This window comes from Sorex araneus, chromosome 2 (assembly GCF_027595985.1).
Source record: "Sorex araneus isolate mSorAra2 chromosome 2, mSorAra2.pri, whole genome shotgun sequence".
NCBI lineage: Eukaryota > Metazoa > Chordata > Mammalia > Eulipotyphla > Soricidae > Sorex > Sorex araneus.
In genome coordinates this window covers 224,798,089-224,819,410 of record NC_073303.1, presented here as the reverse complement: position 1 = coordinate 224,819,410, position 21,322 = coordinate 224,798,089, and the positions used below count along the sequence as shown (strand labels likewise).

Sequence of the window (21,322 nt, the reverse complement as noted above, 5' to 3'; positions counted from 1 at the left end):
CCTCGGCCGCTCCTCTCTCCAGCTCCCGCCTCTGAGCAGGGACGGGTGGGCAAACGCAGCACTGTAGTGCGATGCTGTACTCTTGGCAGACAAGGTCACCAGGCCTGATGCTGAGTGAACTCAGTCAGCTTTATTTTTTCTCAAATAAGTGTTTTTGTATTCTTGGGATAGATGTGGGGTGGAATATGGTAGTTCAACTTTTACATATTTGATACATCGCCAAACTGTTTTCCACAGAGACTGAGTGACTTGACATTGCCTCCATTGTAAAAAACTAAAGCATGCCAACGGGCGTGAGCACCGAACGCGTTCGGTGCTCTGGAACCGCTGTGTATGGGCTGGATCAGGATGGCCGGTGGTCAAGGACAGGCGAAGGAAGAACGTGGACCAAGCTGGTTGCTGATTAGTTACCTTTTATTCAATCTTCCATCTTTCCCATCTCCCGCACTCCCAGCTCTGGCCTCTCTCTGGATCTACTGCAGCCCCTCTCGCTTCTCTAGTCTCTCGATCTCTCTCAGGATCTCTGGATCTGGCCCCCAACCTACTCTTACAGCCTAGTTAAATCCCCCCAGCATGAGGGGTTTGGGGCGTACACATAGGTGTGGTCACAATCAATAGGGTAAGTTTCCTTTCCCTCAGGGGATGCTTCTCCTAGGATTGACTCTCTTTCAGCAGGAAGATCCACCCAAGGGCGGAGTCCTATGAGTGTGTTTCTCCTCTCCTCATCCAGCAAACATATAATAATTCATAATATTAATCATTTTGTATGGACACAATAAGAAATGCATTAAAGCTTATGGAATTGCTCTCCTGGGGCCATCTCGATCTCAGACTACAGTGCTCAGGCTGGATCAGTCTTTCCTATCCCTAGCAGGGTCCTAGTCTCATCATTACTTTTGGATCATGACAGCATTTGTCTATAATCAAGCTCTTAACTTATAGTTAAGAATTAGGTACTTTGGTCAGGCCCATCTCGATGCCAGGGTAGCACATAACTCACCTCTTGCCCTGGATCCATCCCGTCCCTTGTCGGGACCCTGCTTTTGGGGTGCTAGGAACTGAGGGCAACTGAGGCTTAAGTGGAGAAAGCAGATGCCTGGGAATGCATAATATTCGAAGCCAATTAAGTCCCAAGTTACAAAAGCATAATATTGTTTTCTCATGTCTGTACAAAAAGGACATTGCTTTAAAGTAAATTATTCAAAAGGCATAAGGGGAGGAGAAAGGCAATATTAACTTATAAGTTCAGTATCCTAGGAAGGTCTGACCTTACAAATTAGCAGAGTCAGATTAAGGGGAGAAGCTGATTAACTCTTTTTGGGAGAGAGCATAGAGAAGTGATTACAGGAATACCTTGATGGGTGAGACTGGGGTAAGCCTAAACTCTGGAAAAAACCGGGACGAGATACTCGTGGCAAGGGGGAAGAGGACAAAGTAATGTCATCCTACACTCCATCAGTGAAGAAGGTTCCTTTTGTTCTTTTTAAATTTATTTACTTATTTATTTTTTTACAGACTTACAACTTTTCATGCTTGTGTTTCAGTCATACAATGCTTGAGTACCCCTCCCTCCACCAGTGCCCATTCTCCACCACTGATGATCCTAGTATTGCTGCCACCCCCCCGCACCAACATACACACACACACCCCACCCCACCCTACCTCTGTGGCAGGGCATTCCCTTTTGTCCTTTCTCTCCTTTTGGGTGTTGTGCTTTGCAATAGAGGCATTGAGTGGCCATCGTGTTTGATCTATAGTCTACTTTCAGCGCGCATCTCCCATCCCCACCCATCCCCAGAGGGTCCTCCAACCACACTTTACCTGGTGTTCTGAGCTGCCTTTTCCTCCAGCATGTGAGGCCGGCTTCCAAGCTGTGGAGCCAACCTCCTGGTACTTATCTCTACTATTCTTGGGTGCTCGTCTTCCATCCTGTTACTTTAAATTCCACAGATGAGTGCAATCTTTCTATGCCTGTCTCTCTCTTTTTTTTTTTTTTTTTTGCTTTTTGGGTCACACCTGGCTGTGCACAGGGGTTACTCCTGGCTCGTGCACTCAGGAATTACACCTGGCAGTGCTTGGGGACCATATGGTGTTGCGTGAATATTCGTGCGGTCGGAGGCGCTGAGATAAAGAACGCGGAAGAAATGTGTCTCATGGAGGTCCAAGGTCCTCTGGCTCTTGGCAAAGGCGGAGAGCCCCGTGGATCTCCTTTTATTGATCATGGTAACTGTAAAGGGCGCATTACAGTGACGTCACCGAAGGCATCAAAAGATGTTACAGGAAGAACATTAAGGCAGTAGAATATGCATTAGTTCCTTACATCGTAGGCCAGTAATCTTGGCCTCGGAAAGAAGATACAAAACCAAAACTGAAACCTTTCTTGAACTAAAAGCACTTGGATTTATATCCCAAAGACAAAACTGGGTGCACCTAAAATCTACATCCCAAAGACTAGGCTGGGCCAGAGCCTACAATTTACAATATCAAAGGTCAGGCCTCTAACACCATCTGCATGTCAGAGACCAGCCAGGCTTCTGTGAGAGAAGGAAAACTGCTCTTTTCAATACACTGAAATTATTTTTCTGAAGGCAGCTTGAAGGGGGCAAATGTTCCTGTCTGTATTACAGTCTATGTGGGCTCGCCCTGATAGCTCAGTCCATCCCCAACAATATGGGATGCTGGGAATCTAACCTGGGTCAGCTGAGAGCAAGGCAAACACCCTACCCGCTGTGCTATCACCCCAGCCCCTGTCTCTCTCTTTTTGACTCATTTCACTTAGCATGATACTTTCCATGTTGATCCACTTATATGCAAAGGTCATGAACTAAGTCAACTTTAAAAGTTTACCTACTGGATGGTTGGTTAAACAAGACTTGGGAAACAGCTAAGCTACAGTGACAACAGACCAGCGGCTGCTCTCAGTAGAGGTGGAGGGACCGTGTGCCTGTAAGAAACTGCCAGGAGACCACTCAAAGGGCTGGAGCTCGAGCCTTGCCTGCTCAAGGTCCCGAGTCTTATCCCAGCACCCTGAGTCTTATCCCAGCACCCGCTGCAGACCATGCAATTTAGGATTAAGAGTCCAGTGCCACACTGCCAGGCCCACACTGAGCTCTGTGTCTCTGGAAGCGGCCCCCAGGCCTCCAGCACTGCTGTGGAGATCCCTACTTAAAAGGAAAAACAATGCAAGGGAGTTTGGGGGATGGTGGAATGGTTATCTTATCCTGATTGTTGTGGTGGCTTCAAGAGTCCATACATGGGGCCAGAAAGGTATCACTGGGGTGAAGACACCTTCCTTGCTTGCGGCCAAGCACCACAGACCCATGTATTGAGCCATCATCCCTGTTGGCCAAGAATCACCAGGAGAGTCCCCAGGGCTTCCCTCACACTGCTTGGGACACCCTTCCCCTGAAAAACAGAACGTATACATATATATCTGCATTAGTATTTCTAGAAGTATGGGTGCATATTTCTAGAAATGTATATGAGGTTCATTTTAATGTCAGATAATGTGTCATATATACAAGGGAGAAAGGTACATTTTGAACAAGATTATTGCAGGGGTGAGTCAGTAACTCAATAAGATGTTAAGTCTAAGACAAATTTCAGTTTCACAGAATGAGAGAGGACTGGGAATGTGCCCAAAAACACATGGGTACTGCTCAGACCCTGGCCCAGAGACGTGCCGTGGGAACGGGAACCCAAAGAGAAGTTTGATCCTGTTCAAAGTTTGTGCATATCTCCCACAGGGCTATAAATTGTGGTTATATGAGTTAGGATATTTATCCTTTAGAGGAATCTGCAAAATTAGAATTTGCTTCACTATGATCCAGAGGTATGGAAGGAGTGGATAGTGCGGAGAGGAAATGACCCTGAGCTGACCATGGAGCTAGGTGTAGGGGGCAGGGGACATTGTCATATTATTATCTCTGCTTTGATACTGGTTTGAGATTCTCCACAGAACAAAGGATTTTGCTGAACTATTTCTAAATCTAATGCCTTCTCTGTTAAAAGTAATGCAGTTTCGTTTTGAGAAGCAGTTTTTCTTCCCTGAGCAACCAAGCCTGGACACTGTACCCTTGTACATGTACAGTTCAAATCTATGACTGGCCTGAACCTAGATGAATGAAGGGTTGGAACCCAAAAATGACTTGACAGTTTTCAACCTGAGCCCACTATAGCAGAAAGATTGAACAGAGACTAATGGAAATGAAAAACCCTGCCTGTGCAATCAAACAACAACATCAGTACGTTACACCAAGAGGCTCAGGTCCCGGTGAGTCAGAAGCAGGAAGGGTATGCCAAGCCCGCTACAGGTTCAGAGGGTGCTCCGAGGGGAGCCCATGCCCACCACTATCCTGGCCTGGAAGCCCCACTTGGAAGGTTGGGTTGGGAGGGGCTCCGGGGGGAGGGAAATGGAGGGGAAGTCAGGGCGGGGTTGTTGCATTCCCCAGAATGAAGGAGAAACTGGACATGCTGTGCTTGGAGAAGGAATCTGATAGATGGGAAGACCCTCCTCCAACACCCTCAGACCTTCATGTAGCAGGGACCTAGGATTGCTCTCGAGGCCCATGATGGACTGATGAGCAGAATTTACAAGGACTCAGCTTCACATACTCTATGGGAGGAAGGGACAGCACTGCCAGCTATGGGCAGTGTTTCCAGGGGTTCCAGAATCTAAGTGGGGACCCCTCAGTGTGGCCTCTGAGTCTTCCTAGCCTTCAGAGGCTTATTCCTCAGTGTAAGACAGAATGGAGTGAGCCTCTAATAATCTTCTCATAGCCAACGTTCATTATGTACAGGGTTTGTTTTGAGTGGCCATGAGACAAGAGAATTTTCTGCACTAAACCCCAAAATTGTTTAGATAAAGACTTTAATTGAATTTAATCTCTTGCACCACTTGGGTGGTCTTAGAAACGCTGTTCTCTTGGACCTATGTTCTTGGGTGGCTTTGTAGAGTATGGAAAGCAGAGAAAGCATTTCCAGGTTGGGATGATGATAACGAACTTCCAATTGTCTGTCCAGCCAGGTCCATCTCCCAGGTCGAAAAGAGTTCATGTTTCCTTGATTGTCTTCCTCAACACTCAGAAATCAATTAACAATGGCAGCCCTAAAAGCAGTAATTATCAGGGGAAGCCCCTGGTGAATAGATCTATGGATTAAGAAAAGAGACTGAAATGAGAGAGAAAAAGCTACAGGTCAGGAGGCCTCGTGCACTGAGAGAGCTGGCGCTCCATCACAGGCCTTATTTATTGTCTTAAACCCAAATCCTCAGACAAACAGGGGCAAACATTTACAAACATTTGCCTCTCTGTGCTAATCTACTGAAGTGTCAAAAAGAGACATCTCTTTTAAAAAGAGATTTATCTCAAAGGAATCTTCACTGGGTGAGGGAGCAAAGATAAGAATGTTTCTACAACCCTTGTCCCAGAAGTTTTCTTCCCAAATGATGCCAGCTTTCCTTTCTTGTGGAGTAAAAAGTTCCCATAAATAATTCTCACCAACCCCTCTCTGCAGGCTTATCTAATGCATTTTTTAAATTACGCATACTTATTCCCATGATCATATGCATATCTAACAGGTAATAGTTCCCATTTATTGAGTACTTAGCTTATTCTAGGGGCTGTGTCTAGCTCTCACATACCATCTGAGATTGAGTCTATTGGTCATCTGGTGCTTTTGGAGTGCACGCTTTTATATTACATATAAGCAGTGTGTGATAAACTCTTGCTCTTTAAGGACTACAATCTAACTGCTAACCAAACTTTGCATGTAGGACAATAGATGAATGTCATTCATTTTATACGGTACTTTTGCATTTATTGTTTCCTATATTTCTTGAAGGATCCCTGGAGGAAGATATTATTTTTAATTACACATTAATAATTAAATAGCTAATATTTAACTGTTCCCTTTCTCAGTGAGTTCCCAGTTCCTAGTACTGTTCAACATGCATTTCTGAATCAAAAGAAGACTAGGTGTTGTTTTTTGCAATGTTCCTTTTATCCAAGTAATACAGGAGTTGAAGTAAAACGACACATGTTTAAAGAGTCAACAAGTGTTCTGAGTCCAAATAGCATTCACAGAAAGAATATTTGTGAAAGAGAAAACATACTATATTTTATTATCCATAAATAGTTTACAGACAGACTCCTTTCTGTCTGTCTTTTTTATTTTCAAGAGAAGACAAAATATCCCCCCTATTTTCCCTTTGTCTAATTGAGTTATAATTAATGCATAATATAATATTAGCTCCAGGTATACAACACAATAGTCTCATTTTGGTCTGGGTTCCATTTTTTTAGTTTTGGAGCCACACCCAGCAGTGCTTGGGACTTCACTCCTGGCTCTGTGTTCAGGGATCACCCTTGGCAGGACTCAGAGGACCCTATGAAGTGCCAGGGATTGAACCTGGTTCAGCCACAGGCAAGACAAGCACCTTACTGGCTGTACTATCTCTCTGGCCCTGATCTTATTTTGCAGACATTTCAAAATGGTCATCACAAAACTCTAATCAATATCCATCATCTTACAGAGACAAGAATAATTTTCTCCTCATACATTCTAATTTTAGAAAGTTACTCTTAAAACTTTCATATATCAAATGTAGTCATAATTATGGCCACCAAATATATATATATTACATTATATTATAATGTATTTCCAAAACTTAGTTTAATTTGTATAGGGGCCACACTCAATGGTGCTGAGAGGTGGAGGCAGACATACAGTATTGGAGTCAAACTCAGGGTCTCATGTGCTCTGCCACTTGAGACACCTCCTTGGATCCCGGATGTACTCTTTTTTATAATTGGAAACTTGGGGGTCGCACACTTGGTTGTGTTTTGGGACCACTCCCAGCTCAGAACTCAGAGGTTGGTCTTAGAATTGAACCCAGGGCAGGGGCTGGAGTGATAGCACAGCGGGTAGGGCGTTTGCCTTGCACGCAACCGACCCGGGTTTGAATCCCAGCATCCCATATGGTCCCCTGAGCACCGCCAGGAGTGATTCCTGAGTGCAGAGCCAGGAGTAACCCCTGTGCATCGCCAGGTGTGACCCAAAAACCAAAAAAAAAAAAGAAGAATTGAACCCAGGGTTTCAGCATGCAAATCATGTACTCTAGCCCTTTGTGTCATCTCCCTAGCCCTATACCTAGAAATTTTTATCCTTTAATGCCCCCCTTCACTTATTTATTCCCATCCTTAAGCTTAAAGTTTTGGGTTAAATGCTCACTTCATCTCAGCCAGGAACTATGTGAACAAACGCAAACAGTCAGAACTAGGGAGAAAACTTTAGGGACCTGAGAGAAACCGAGTGTGGAAGGAACAGTAGTGATCCTCGGGATCTTGAAGTAGAGACTGGTAGGTGCTGTGCTAGGTTTCAGCACCACGGACAGAGCAGGCTCCTGACTAAGGTGTGCTTCAGAGACCATGTGATCGAGACTGTAGATGCCCCACTACTCAAATCTACCATGAAAGATCAAACCTATGCATGTACTTATGGCACCGATGGGAAGCACAAGAACATGTGCTAGGTTCTAACTTCCCGTGTTCAAGCCCTGGCTCTGCCAATTGCTAACTGCAACCTTTGACTCTCCTTTCCCCATCTGCAAAATGGGGAGGACCACACCTACCTCCCTGGGAGGATGAAATGAACTTTCATTTCAGGACCATTTCTGGACAACTACTAAATAAAACTCATACATTTCTTTTCCAGAGCCTTGAGATCTCAGGGCATGAATGGGAGAGCCATGAAGAGTCCTACAGAGCAGGTCCTGCTGGGGAGAGGGCTGATTGCTATTGACCCATAAGGAATGAGAACATGGGGACGATTTTATGAGATTCTCCCAACACCCTAGCCTAAGTGCCCCCCAAGTAAAAGGTTTACTAAAATAGGCTGCCCCTAAGGTGACAAGGCTGATTGGCAGTTGGTCACTGAGTGCCCAGTGTCAGTAATTGTTCCCTGAAGATGGCTTTCTTTCCAGGGAGGGGGCACACCCAGCAGTGCTCAGGGCTTACCCCTGGATTTGCAATCAGAATATCCCGGGCAGCAGAAAGGCAGATGTGTGTGGCACTGGGCTCTGGCCATCATCTCCAGGATGCCTCTTGGAAATCCTGCCCTGAGAGGATGGTACCATCTAGCCTCGGGACCCCTGAAAAGTGCCACCGCTCCCCTCTCTAGCACTTTCTCCTCCCTGCAGACCCCCTGCTCTCCTGTTCTTCTTCAGTCCCATGTGGTCTTCGTCATCCTCCCAGTGCTTGTTGAACACATCCTTGAATTTAGGAAGAGGGAGAGAGGGAATGCCCAGAAGACAGAAGAGCCAAGGCTATGAGCACAGGGAAACTGTTGGTCCCAGAGGTCAGGAGGTTGGGATTCCCAGCTGCATGTGCTCAGGGATCAAAGGATGCTGAGAGTGGTAAAGTGTATCCGCTGCTCTCTGACCCTGTGCAGGGGAGTCATTTAAATTCATGGAGGCTACGTGGAGAGAGAGTAAGAGGGAAATTTGCCACCATAGAGGCAGGGAGTGAGGAGGAATGAGAGGGAGGGATACTGAGGATATGGGTGGTGAAAAATGTAGGGATGGTGCCAGGATGGGTGTTTGATTATTGTATGACTGAAACTCAAACATGAAAGCTTTGTAACTGTAGCTCGTGGTGATTCAATAAAACAAATAAAATATCTAAATTTAAATTAAATTTTTAAAAAATAATTTGATGGGGGCAGTAAAGAAGGAACAGGAAGTGCCAGGTGCACTTGAGAGACTGAGTTCTTCCCATCTCCAGGGGCTGCTTTCACAGCTGGGAGATACATGTTGCCTCACACCTGAGTGTCAAGTGGGTCTCACACTGGTCCCATGGGACTCATTCCTGAGATGACAGGGCCACTCTCACAGACAGGTGGCAAAGGCAGCCACGCTGGGGCCCTCAGATGGCAAGAGAGCTGAAGGTCCCCTAAAAGCAGTTCTATTCTATTTGCTGTGGCCCGAATCACAAGGTGCTCAGAGGAGAGGTCAATGTGTGGTGGGTGCCCTGGAAGCAAACAGTCTGACCCTCACATGGAAACATAAGCAGGCATGGACCGTGCTGGACACAGTGGATTGGCCCAGTTACATCCACTACAGGCTGCTAATTCTGCAGGCTGGTCCTCTGCTTTGCTTAGTCTGTGGTCTCAGCTCCCACTGAGGATTTGGGAGGGGTCCCATTTCCACACAGTTGTGCACCCTTGTCATCCCCTCCAGCTTTCCTCCCCTGTCTTCCTCAACGCAACCTAAAAATTCTCAGCATCCCCACAAGGCACTCATCCAGGCGCACTTCTGAATGTTGCTAAGACTCTGCACTCGAGTTGTTCAGGTGCTGCAGGGGAGGCACCACAGCTGCGCCCGGAAGCAGCTCCACAGACAGGGGCGAGGCTCAGTGACACTCACTGTTGGGGAAGAGTCTCGAGGATCCAGGTCTCATGAGCAACAGTCCTCTGGCAGGAACAGATAAAAGCAAGATAGAGATTGAGAATCTGGCCTGGAGAGAAGGGTGATTGTGCCACCTCGAACCCCCTCAGTTAGACATCAACCTGCCACAAATAGCATCAAGATAAGCCCCTCTCCATCCAGGACATCTTCTCCCAGTTTTGTCCCTTTAGGAGAATCCAGACACATTCTGAAGCATGCACGTCTTCTCTGGACAGTTCCTGCGGAGGCTGGAACAGGTGGAATCACTCTTTCGGCACAAAAGATTGATACATCAGTGAATGCCCAGATCTTCCACAATACTTAGGATGTGGAAGACAGCCAATACATGTACATTGTTCCTTCACCCAATTCACCCAATCCTGATAACACAACAGGAGTTATATACAGTAGAATTTACAGAAAGGGCTCCATTTATTTTTTGCTTTTTGGGTCACACCCAGCGATGCACAGGGGTTACTCCTGGCTTATGCACTCAGGAATAACTCCTGGAAGTGCTCAGAGGACCATAAGGGATGCTGGGAATCAAACCCAAGTCAGCCACGTGCAAGGCAAATGCCCTCCCCACTGTGCTATGGCTCCAGCCCTCAGGGCTGCATTTTAAGGACATTGCTTAAAATATATTTTATAGTTGTTCATCCATATACTATGTACAGATTGATAAGAAAATAATTTTCTCAAACAGAAGTAGACTTTAAAAATACAGTTGGGTAAGTTGCTTTCTTTGCATCTATCCAACCTAGGTTCTATGCCTGACACTACATATGGCCCCCAAAACCCACTAGGAGTGATCCCTGAGCACAGAGTCAGGAGTAAGTTCAGAGCACAGCTTGGATATGGAGGAAGGAAGGAAGGAAGGAAGGAAGGAAGGAAGGAAGGAAGGAAGGAAGGAAGGAAGGAAGGAAGGAAGGAAGGAAGGAAGGAAGGAAGGAAGGAAGGGAATAGGGGAGGGAGGGAGGGAGAAAGGGAGGGAGGGAGGGAGGGAATAGGGGAGGGAGGGAGGGAGAAAGGGAGGGAGGGAATAAGGGAGGGAGGGAGGGAGAGAGGGAGGGAGAGAGGGAATAAGGGAGGGAGGGAAGGAGAGAGGGAGGGAGGGAGCGAGGGCAGAGGGAGGGAGGAAGGAAGGAAGGAAGGAAGGAAGGAAGGAAGGAAGGAAGGAAGGAAGGAAGGAAGGAAGGAAGGAAGGAAGGAAGGAAGGAAGGAAGGGAGGGAGGGAGGGAGGGAGGGAGGAAGGGAGGGAGGGAGGATCCATGGAAAATAAAAATTAAATTATTAAGAATATTCATCATGTGCAACATTATTAGTAGTCAAAGAAATGAAATCTAAAACCTTGGGAAAGTGTCAAAAAATTCCAAAGAAGGGCTGGAGAAGCCCCAGAGCACCTTAAAGTGTAGTTCCCCTCAAAAAATTAAAAGAGAGGTACAAAGTGTTCATAAGACTGAGGGGAGAGAATTTTCACACATGACTTCTATTTTTATTGGGACAGTATTTTTTGGATAGTTGTTTGACAATGTTAGTGCAACACCATGTTTGGGAAGTTTTGTTTGCTCAGCTTGTTTGGTTTGGGGCTGGTTGGGTTGGGTTGGGTTTGGGGGCTATGCTGTCCTCAGGTGTTACTCTAAGCAGCTGCTTTGGGGCTGCTCCTGTGATGCTTGGGGTCAAACATGGATCTCCTATGGGTATCTTGAAGAAGAGAGCAAATATTCAGAGAATGCACGTGAGGCAGTGGGATAAGTAGGTATGACACACAGCTCCACGTGTGCCCTACCCAGAGCAGGGAACATTGTGCAGTCACTGAGAATGATGACCTTGCCTGTGGTTATGAGAGATGGACTGTGGCTACTTGAGGTCTGCTAAGGGCCAGGGACAGAGCTGAGGGCCGGGCCCCCGAGGCCCAGTGAGCAGGTGCAGACTGCCCAGGCCTCACAGGTTGGAAGGCCAAAGGCTTGGTTTGTCTGCGCCTGTGCCTACACAGGATACACCCAGTGGAGGAGAAGGAAGTGGTGGGGGAAGAGAGTCTTACATCTTATGTCTCTTCTGCCTCCAAAGCCACCTTGAACACAGCAGTTGGGTGCTGGGAAGACGTCATCATGGATGTACCTGGGTCCCAGATACTGCAGAGAAATCTTCTGGGCATGTGTGACCAGGACTTTGAAGAGAATAAGCTCACCTCCACATCAAATGTTTATGAATACCTTTCTTTGGTGGGAAGTATTTTGAAGAACAGCTGCAGGCAAGGATCCCCAGGTTTAGCATGGCGACTTTCACGACACTAAGGCACCATCAAGATGAAGTGGCCAAGGACAGGATGCTCATATCCGTGGGCTTCCTAGAAGCCACAGAGATGTTTCTGGACTACAAAGCCATGAAATAAGGCTGACAACTGGACTTGTGGGTTAGTGGTGACTTCATTGTGCAAAATCTGTTTGGTGCGCCGTCTCCAGAACAGTCTTCAGAACTAGTTCCCACCTTCCGGGAGGGAAGTATAGCCTAAAGGGTAGACCCGTTCCTAAGCCATATTCTCAACACCACTTTGTTGTTAATAAGGACAATGTTGGTATTCAGTAGGCCCAATCTATTGGGTTTTGTTGTTGTTGTTCTATTTTTTGTTTGGGGGCCATGTCCAGCTATGCTCTAGGGTTATCCCTGGTTCTGCACTCAGGAATCAGTCCTAGCATGCTCAGGGAACAAAAGATGCCAGGGGTTGAACCTGGGTCAGCCACATGCAAAGCAAATGCCCTACTGGCTGGACTATTGCTCCAACCCCCTGTAAAACAGCACTTCCCTCTATCCTCAGTGTTCAGCAGAGTTTTTTTTTTATTGTTCACTTAGAACCTGAGCAGAGAAAAAGGAGATGTTGCATATTAACCCTTCAGATCCCAGGCACTGTGTTGGCAGGAAGAGAGTCTTCTTAATACTTTGATTTTTTTTTATTTTTTGCTTTTTGGGTCACACCTGGAGATGCACAGGGATTACTCCTGGCTTATGCACTCAGGAATCACTCCTGGCGGTGCTCAGGGGACCATATGGGATGCTGGGAATCGAACCGGGGTCGACTGCATGCAAGGCAAGTGCCCTACCCGCTGTGCTATCTCTCCAGCCCCCTTAATACTTTGAAGGGTAAAGAGTAACCCAAACAAAGGGTCAGGAAGAGTCAGGAGCAATCTGGGTCCTTTATTCCCACCAGTGAACTTCTGAAAGATGCCTTTTCCCCATCTGCTTCCCTCCGCCCCGGGACCTCTGTTTATTCTAAGATTCCTTCAATGAAAGCTGAACCCCAGAATGTGAAATACAGTGCAATTTATTGAGAACAGGAAAGTACAACATCATCACCACCAAAGGATGGGGGAGAGGTGGGTAAGGCAGGATCCCACACACGGAGGTGGGGATCAGGAAGGCAGCTGTCCTGGAGCCCGACCGTCATCCCTACAGCTCCAGCCCCTCAGAAGGAGGGGATGGGGGTCTCACTGGGAAGCTCCACACTGGTGTAAGTTCATGTGTCGTGTCCAAAGTCGGGGCCACTGTGGGGGTTCCGCGGAGGGGTCTCCTCCTGGACTCGCAGTAGAGCCTCCCTACCTAGATCCGGAGGGAGGGGGTGAGGGGAGAGAGCCTCCAGGCACTTGCGGTTGAGGGTGGCTAGCAGAGAGAGGGGTGCACCATTTTGCAGGAGGCGGGGAGGGGGGGACATGACCAGGGATTACTTGGAGCTGTGCTGGCTGGAGCTGGGGGTCTGGGAGAAGCGCACACCACCACCAGACTTGTAGCCGCCGCTGCCCGAGGTCTGAATGCCTCCGGAGCTGGAGCCCAGGCCACTCTGGTTGGTAGAGCTGCTGCCTCCACTGCCCAGCCTGCTCCCGCCGCTGCCGCTCTGGAACCCGCCGCTGCTGCTGCTGCCGCTCTGGAACCCGCTGCTGCCCCGGCCCCCGCTGCTGCTGCTGCCGCTCTGGAACCCGCCACTGCCGCTCTGGAACCCGCCACTGCTGCCGCTGCCGCTCTGGAACCCGCTGCTGTTGCCCCGGCCCCCGCTGCTGCTGCCGCTCTGGAACCCGCTGCTGCCGCTCTGGAACCCGCCGCTGCTGCCCCGGCCCCCGCTGCTGCTGCTGCCGCTGCCATAGCCGCCACCACTGCTGCCTCTGCCGCCGCTGCTGCTGCTGCCGCCTCTGAAGCTGCCGCTGCTGCTGCCACTGACCCCTCCGAAGCCTCCCCGGCTCCCGCCAGCACTGCTGCTGCTGCTGCTGGAGACGTTGCTAACCACGGCTGTGGGAGAGAGGACAGGCGCTCAGCACCCGGCTCGCAGGCCTGGGTCTGGGGCCCAGCTCTGCTCGGCTTGGCTGTGGGACTTAGAGAAAGACGAAAGACGTGCAACGTCCCTGAGGCCTCAAGGGGTGAAGCGTGAAAGAACCTGGACGGGGAGCGCCTGCTCAGTGCATAGACACTTCTGGAGCTCCCACAAACATGTCTCGGCATCCCCCACAAACTGGGCTGCCCTTTGGAGCCAACAGTTTGCTGGATAGCTCTAGGGTGATAGGTGTGGTCATGACCCAGGTCCCCCAACTCTGTTTGGGTGGCCTGGCTATAGGGCATGGTCAGCCCATGAGGGTGTCTTATGCTACCTCTTCTACCCCGGGCATTTGAAGGGCTACTTACAAATGCACACGGCACTCTGACACTCTCCGGACATCCTAAAGAGAGAACGAGATGTGCATTAATTCTACACTGAGACATTAGACTTGATGGTCCGTGACCTTGGGAACCTCCTTCTCCCCACTTGCCCTCCAAGGGGTCAAACTTCTGAGGAAGAGAGGCTATTGCAAAGCCTCTTCCTGGTGTGACCAGGTCTCCCAGGAATGCAGGCTACTTCAAGGAGTGGAAAATTCCAGAAACTCCACCAACACATGCTTTCTCCATCTTGTATCCTTAGTTCCCAATATTTTATCTTCCAAGCAAGCTACCCACTCATCTTGTGAGTCTCTTGAATTGAATTAAAACTAAATGCCAAATTTTGCTCCTCAGTTTCACTATCCACATTTCAAGTGTCCACGGGGCTACAGGTTACTGAATTGCACAGCACAGCTACCAAACACGGCATTAGAAAGTTCCAGAGCTTAGTACTAGCACTTTTGTATACACGGTACACACAGTGAGACCCAACAAAGGTGTCTACTACAAGTCCATAATCAGTTGGAGAATTGAATGGTTTGGATGAAAAAAAAAAGTGAGGTTTCAGGGCCAGAATTATAGCTCAGTGTCAGAGCTCATTCCTGGCACATGTGAAGCCCTAGGGTCAACCTTCAGCACCACATGCACGCGCACGCACGCACACACACACACACACACACACGGGCAGGGGGTTTAGATCTTTCCTACATTCTGTCTTCCTGGAGTCTCCTGGTCCCTTGACGTGTCCTCTCCTTGTCATCTTGCCCACTTTCTCCATCATCAAAGTCCACTCTAAGACTTTATTGGCAGGGGGCTGGAGCGATAGCACAGTGGGTAGGGCGTTTGCCTTGCACGCGGCCGACCCGGGTTCGAATCCCAGCATCCCATATGGTCCCCTGAGCACTGCCAGGAGTAATTCCTGAGTGTAGAACCAGGAGAAACCCCTGTGCATCGCCGGGTGTGACCCAAAAAGCAAAAAAAAAAAAAACAAAAAACAAAAACAAAGACCTTATTGGCAGTACGTTGACACCACTGCACCCCTCACCTGCACTCCTCGCCCTCCAGCAGCTTCCTGTAGGTGGCGATCTCCACGTCCAGGGCCAGCTTCACGTTCATCAGCTCCTGGTAGTCGCGCAGCAGCCGGGCCAGGTCGTCCTTGGCCTTCTGCAGGGCATCCTGCAAGCCTCGGAGCTTGGCGTCAGCATCCTTGAGGGCCAGCTCCCCGCGCTGCTCTGCTTCGGCGATGGCGGCCTGCAGGCTGGCGTTCTGGGGCAGGGAGCAGTCAGAGACCAGTTAGCACAGTGACCCAGAGACAAACAGCTGACTAAGTCAAACAGATATCTTCCAGGATCCCGTGTCCCTTTGTTAGCCAGAACCATCTCACATGTGACACCACTTAAGGACAGAGACTCTGAGGCCAAGGCTTGGGTTTTGCTTCTTGTGTCCCAGGGCTGAGGACACCTCAAGGACCTCTCCCTATGGCGCAGACCCACCTGCTTCTTGACGTTCTCGATCTCTGCCCGCAGCCTCTGGATCATCCTGTTGAGCTCCATGATCTCGCTCTTGGTGCTCTTCAGGTCATCCCCGTGTCTGCCGGCCGTGGACTGCAGCTCTCCCAGCTGGAGGGACAGATGGGACCGTGGCACGTTGGTACAGTGTGGCCCCAGCATCATCTACTCAGACTTGAATTTCAGTCAGACTCCTTCAAGGCAGCAGGGCAGGGAGCATGGAGCCACCATGGTATGAGATTCTCCCACCCCGCTTCCCCGGAGTCAGCTAGTCAGCACTGTGTGGCCTTGCATGACCCTTGCGTGGTCTGGAAGTATCAGGTAGAACTGTGTCCACTGTGGGGGAGAGTGCGGTACAACTGGACAACAGTTAGAGCAGTGGATGCAAAGGGTACAGCCAACAGGAGTCTCCCCCATGGCCCCCAGACTGACCATCACAGCCTCCCTGACACCCTCCGTGGATGGATAAGAAACTCTCAGCACCCACCTTGGTCTGGTAGAGAGCCTCGGCCTCGGCCTTGCTCCTCTGGGCGATCTCCTCGTACTGGGCGCGCACCTCGGCGATGATGCTGTCCAGGTCCAGGCAGCGGTTGTTGTCCATGGACAGGACCACGGACGTGTCGCTGACATGGCTCTGCATCTGGGACAGCTCCTGTGGGGAGCATGACAATCACTCTCACCATCCCCTAGCAGTAGGGAGTGCCAGGAATGGTAACATTCAAGAATCTTCTACTCGCAGAGGTGTCCCCAATGATGGGGGCAGGTGTGGGACAGAAAAATAATCTTTCACTTGAGGCACAAGAAACACAAAGCGTTGCCAGGCAGAAAGGTTCAAGAAAAAAAGAAAAAGGAAATGCACCAATATCATCAGGGATCAGCCTGGAGGTGTCGGCCAGTGGGTCTAACACAGTGGGTTCCCATGGACAGGCAGCAGAAAGAGGATGACGGAAGTGGCTGACATCCTGGCGAAGGAGTCAGTGGGGGTATGAGAATAAAACAGGTTAAGGACAAAGAGGAAACAGAACAGAGAAGGGCCCACTGCCAGGTCTCTGCAGGCTGAGGCAGTTCAGTTAGCATTTCCTAGGAAGGCCATGCTCTAGGCTGGTTTTGTGAGTGTCCTGCCACTTGATTGCCCCCCACAGTTGTACCTGGGGTGCAGGCTCAGGGAAAGGCAGATAGCAAGGCTCTGAGCTTGCCAAAGGGAGGACTCACCATCTCATAGAGGGTCCTCAGGAAGTTGAGCTCATCTGTTAAGCCGTCTACCCTGGCCTGCAGCTCCACCTTGTTCATGTAGGCTGAGTCCACATCCTGGGGGGTTGGGATGGGTCAGACACCCAAAGAATGGCCTTAGCCCCACCCCCCCATAAGTCTTTCCTAAGTCCTCATCTCTCCTCCTTCCCTTCTTCGATTTGACTTCCCATCTCCCTTTTTAAAGGAAGAAAATTGGGTCCAGAGCAATAGTACAACAGGTAGGCAGCATTCAAGTTGCACACAGCTAACTGGTGTTCAATCCCCAGCATCCTGTATGTTCTCTGGAGCTTGCCAGGAGTGATTCCTGAGCACAGAACCAGGAGTAAGCCCTGAACATACCCTTTTTGGGTATGGCAAAAAAATACCAAAATATTGAAGGGCTTTTTCCCCCTTTTAATTGCTTTGATCCAGTATCTTAAAATATAAACCATTAACAAATAGACTCAGGATAGAAAAATAATCACACTTATATGTAACCTGGGTTACAAAGCATCCAGCCTCCTGTTTAGAGAAAATGGAATGCTCACCACTTCACAGTTTTGATGACGAGTTTAAACAAACCAGGAGTATTTGCTGATTATTAATAACATCTAGGCTACATGGATAAACTGAAGATCTTGATTAATGCCACACATAAAGCATTTGTTATTCCTGCATCATTACTAGTCAGCTCATTAGTCATCACTTCCTTCATCAAATACCTCAATTGCCACCCTGTCGGAAGATGGAAGCTGAGCTCTCGGGGCCCCCAGCTGGCTCTACGCGCTCGCTCCCCTTACCTTCTTAAGTCCCACAAACTCATTCTCTGCAGCAGTTCGTTTGTTGATCTCGTCTTCATACCTGGGGCAGAAGGAGACACATTTGCATGGTGACAATTTCAGAAGTGGCGAATAAAATTACTGAGGTCCCCAATGACTCTTGCACGGTCTCCCTGCTGGGAATCGGGTCCGGCTTCACAAGTGTGCCCAAAGCACTATGGGCACTGGTGGAAAACCCAGAGAGGGGAACGGTCCCCAGAATCTCTACCTGTTTCCGCCACCCCTCTTTGCATTCAAGTTGATTCTTAGCAGAATTTGAGTAAAGAATAAGCCCGTTATCTTCTTTTTATGATTGTGCTCGTTTGGGGCCACACTTGGTGGTGCTCAAAGCTTATTCCTGACTCAGTGCTTAGGGATCACTCCTGGAGGGCTCAGGGGCCCATATGGAGTGCTGAGGATAGAACCCAGGTGGGCTGTGTGCAAGGCAAGTGCCCTAAATGCTGTACTGTCTCTCCCACCCACCAGTATCTTCTGAATGCATCAAGTTGACGGAATTTCAGCCTTTTCCCTGACTATAATCATCTCCCATGGAGAATTTGGATTTCATGAAGAATGAGAAATGGAAAAGTCTACAGAATGGGGCTCTGTGACAAGGAGGCTCTGATCTGCCCCCACACTCCTGGAGCCTGGCCCGTGGCTCAACACAGGGTAAGCAAGCACCCCCGCAGTGCCAGCAGGCTTGTACCACCTAACTGTAATGACGCCTTTCCAGAACAGGGACTCCGTGCTTGGGGCCCTGACCTGGAACCCTATGGAGGGAAGCCCTGTTCTTACCCACAGGCCTCAGAAGGTACTGAATACCACCCAATGCGTTTAGAAGGTACCGAATACTGGAAGAGCTGGGCTTGGGTGAGAAATGTGCTCACACGCATTGAGAACAGTGCCCAGTGAAGCCTGACCATCTGCCTGGGATCCCTGGCAGCAGCAGAGCACAGACCTGGGGGCCTGTCCCTTACCTGCTGACTCAGAGTACCTGGGACTGCAACCCAGGATGTGCATTCTCAACACACTTCCAGGGTGAAAGCATGCAAGACTTGTGAACCTTTAGACTCCAGAAGGACGCTCCTATCTGTCCCTTGGGAATGGTAGTGGAGGGGCCTGCCTGGAGCTTTCAAGCCACATGCTCAGAAGCCCCCCCGCAGTCTCAGAGCCCGTCCTGCTGCACCCTGCTTGGCCCTGCCATGCCCATCGGGAGTGTTGACCCAGGGTGCAGTGGGAAACAGTGGCGACCCCAAAGAGGAGCCAGGCCTCCCTGCTAATCCCCCAGACGGAGGCCTCCCCCCGAGGGGTCCTCACTTCTTTTTGAAATCTTCCACCAGGTCCTGCATGTTCTTCAGCTCGGATTCCAGGTTGCCCCTCTCCCCCACAGCCAGGTCGAGCTGTCTGCGCAGGAAGCTGATGTAGGATTCGAAGAATGGCTCCAGGTTGTTGGTGCCAGTGCCGGAGCTGGTCCCCTGCTGCTGCAGCAGCTCCCACTTGGTCTCCAGGACCTTGTTCTGCTGCTCCAGGAAGCGCACCTGGACAGGGGGAGAAGGTGGTGAGCCTGCAGGACCAGGCTGCAGGGCCACCTCTACCAAAGGGGGTGCAGGGTGGACAGGAACGCCCTTCATCCTTCTGCAATGTCACCTCCCTGTCTGGGGGCACTGGGGATGCCTGTGAAAGGGGGGGCTGTGGAATGGGCAGGGTCTCTCTCTACACGCTGGTTTCCCATACTCTATATCACCTCCTCCTCACAACCACCCTGTGACAAGTAATATCGTTTTTTAAATTATATTTGTCCTCATTATTTGTCCTTATTATTATCTGTCCTTATTTGTCCTTATCATTTGCCCTCTTTTTGTCAATCAGGAAAGCCAGGCTCATGGAACTTGATTCAGTTGCCCTAAGTGAGGTGAGTCTTACAAAGCTGTGTCAAGGCCCCTAACAACCTTCGGGACTCAGAGAGCTGAGAAAAGTTGCCCAAAAGAGTTAATGAATTGAAAACATTTTTGCTCCCAGACAGGCAGGACAAATTAGACCTTGACTGTTTTCACTGCCTGTCTGGAAGCAAGAACGTTCTCAGTACTGTTTCTGCTCAATATTCAGCTCATAGCTAGTCCAGGTTTGAATCCTAGACTCCACCCTCAGCACAGCACCTCCACTCAGATCCTGTTTCACCTCGTGTGCCACATCCCTAGCTCCAGGCCCCCTCACTGAGAGTCAGCCCCACGTGAACCTCCCAACGGGGAGCCCTGAGACTCACTATTCCAGTGCTTGGTTTAGATGAGCAAGTATTTACTTTTCAAGAGTACTTGAAAGTCAACTCTGCAATATCACAGCAATGCCTCTTTCTGAACATGGGCTTGGGGCGTGCTGGTTCCCCTCATCTTATGTCTTTGGTCCTATATAGAGAAGGAAACCAGGAACTGAACTCTTTCACCCCATTTTACAGCTAAGAGAACAGAATGCTAAGAGCAAGAACATGCTCAAATTAGGGGCTTAGACAGAATGAGTTCAAGAGACCAGCACCCCTGCCTTGACACTTGGCCTGGCCACTGGCACCCACTTATCCCCTAGGCAGCCCACCAGCCATCACAGCTGGGCTTAACCCTCACCTTGTCGATGAAGGAGGCGAACTTGTTGTTGAGGGTCTTGATCTGCTCCCGCTCCTGCGTCTTGACTTGTCCGATCTGGGGGTCGATCTCCACATTGAGGGGCTGCAGGAGGCTCTGGTTGACAGTCACTTCCTGGATTCCCCCAGGGAAGCCACCAGGGCCAAAACCACCGGGCCCACCAAAGCCACCAGGCCCACCAAAGCCACCAGCACCTCCAAAGCCACCAGCACCTCCAAAGCCCCCTCCAAAGCCACCGGCACCTCCAAAGCCACCAGCACTTCCAAATCCTCCTCCCATTCCTCTGCCACCACCAAAGCCTCCTCCAAAGCCCCCACCAAAACCACTGCCACAGCTGCCTCGGCCTCCCCCAAAGCCGCCGGCCCGGGAGCCCCCGGCCACACTGATAGAGATGCTCTTGGTGCCACCCAGGTTGTAGAGGCTCTGGCTGCCAAAGCCGCCCGCACCGCCACGGGCCCCACACGCCCCTCCACCGGCTGCCCTAGAGCGGGCCACGCAGCTCATCCTGCTGCTGCCCCCGGAGACCACCGCCGAGCGGCCGGAGAAGCCCTGGCTGCTGCCGCTGAAGGATTTCTTGCAGACTTGTCTGTTCATGGCGAGAGGCTTGGAGGTGAGCTAGCAGGCACTGAGCAAGAGCTGAGAGGGATGAAGACTGGATGGGGACACCGGAGGAGACCGGCCCTTATATACCGCGAAGCCTGGCTTGGCAGAAGGAGAGGCGGGCAATTAGCTGAGAGTCATCTTGGGTTTGGTTTGCCTCCCAGGCAATAAGTTGCTTGGAGGCTCCCAACACACCTCAGAAATAATCCTCTGGACCCAAATGACTTTGCTTTCTTAGCTTAATCACCCAAACTTGCCTCTGTTGACAAAAGAGTGGCGCTCTCCTCCCTCCAGGTGATTTCCTCAAGGGTCTCGGGAACCCAAACGCCACCTGACCCAGAGGGCGGAATTAGATTTTGACACCGGGGGATTAGGAGCCACTGACTGGGCAGCAGAGGTGAGGACCCAGCAACT

General features: G+C 49.9%; 1 protein-coding gene across 1 annotated transcript; it reads right to left on the bottom strand.

Moving 5' to 3' along the window:
- Nucleotides 1-12,765: 12,765 nt before the first annotated feature.
- LOC101545901 (keratin, type II cytoskeletal 2 oral) lies at nt 12,766-20,943 on the bottom strand. Its single transcript, XM_055129334.1, has 9 exons — nt 20,291-20,943; nt 18,993-19,213; nt 17,658-17,718; nt 16,840-16,935; nt 16,115-16,279; nt 15,613-15,738; nt 15,165-15,385; nt 14,108-14,142; nt 12,766-13,717 (listed from the first exon to the last, which is right to left on the bottom strand). Exons 1-9 carry the CDS (start codon nt 20,900-20,902, stop codon nt 13,158-13,160), a joined length of 2,097 nt encoding a protein of 698 aa, XP_054985309.1. The 5' UTR covers nt 20,903-20,943; the 3' UTR covers nt 12,766-13,157.
- Nucleotides 20,944-21,322: the final 379 nt, after the last annotated feature.

Bases quoted from the DNA above. Each gene is read 5' to 3' on its own strand.
- LOC101545901 (XM_055129334.1), bottom strand. From the start codon at position 20,902: ATGAACAGACAAGTCTGCAAGAAATCCTTCAGCGGCAGCAGCCAGGGC. The intron at 15,739-16,114 runs GTGGGTGCTGAG...CTGTCCCTCCAG, and splicing joins AGGCTCTCTACCAGACCAAG to CTGGGAGAGCTGCAGTCCAC. The intron at 15,386-15,612 runs GTGGGTCTGCGC...TCCCTGCCCCAG, and splicing joins TCGAGAACGTCAAGAAGCAG to AACGCCAGCCTGCAGGCCGC.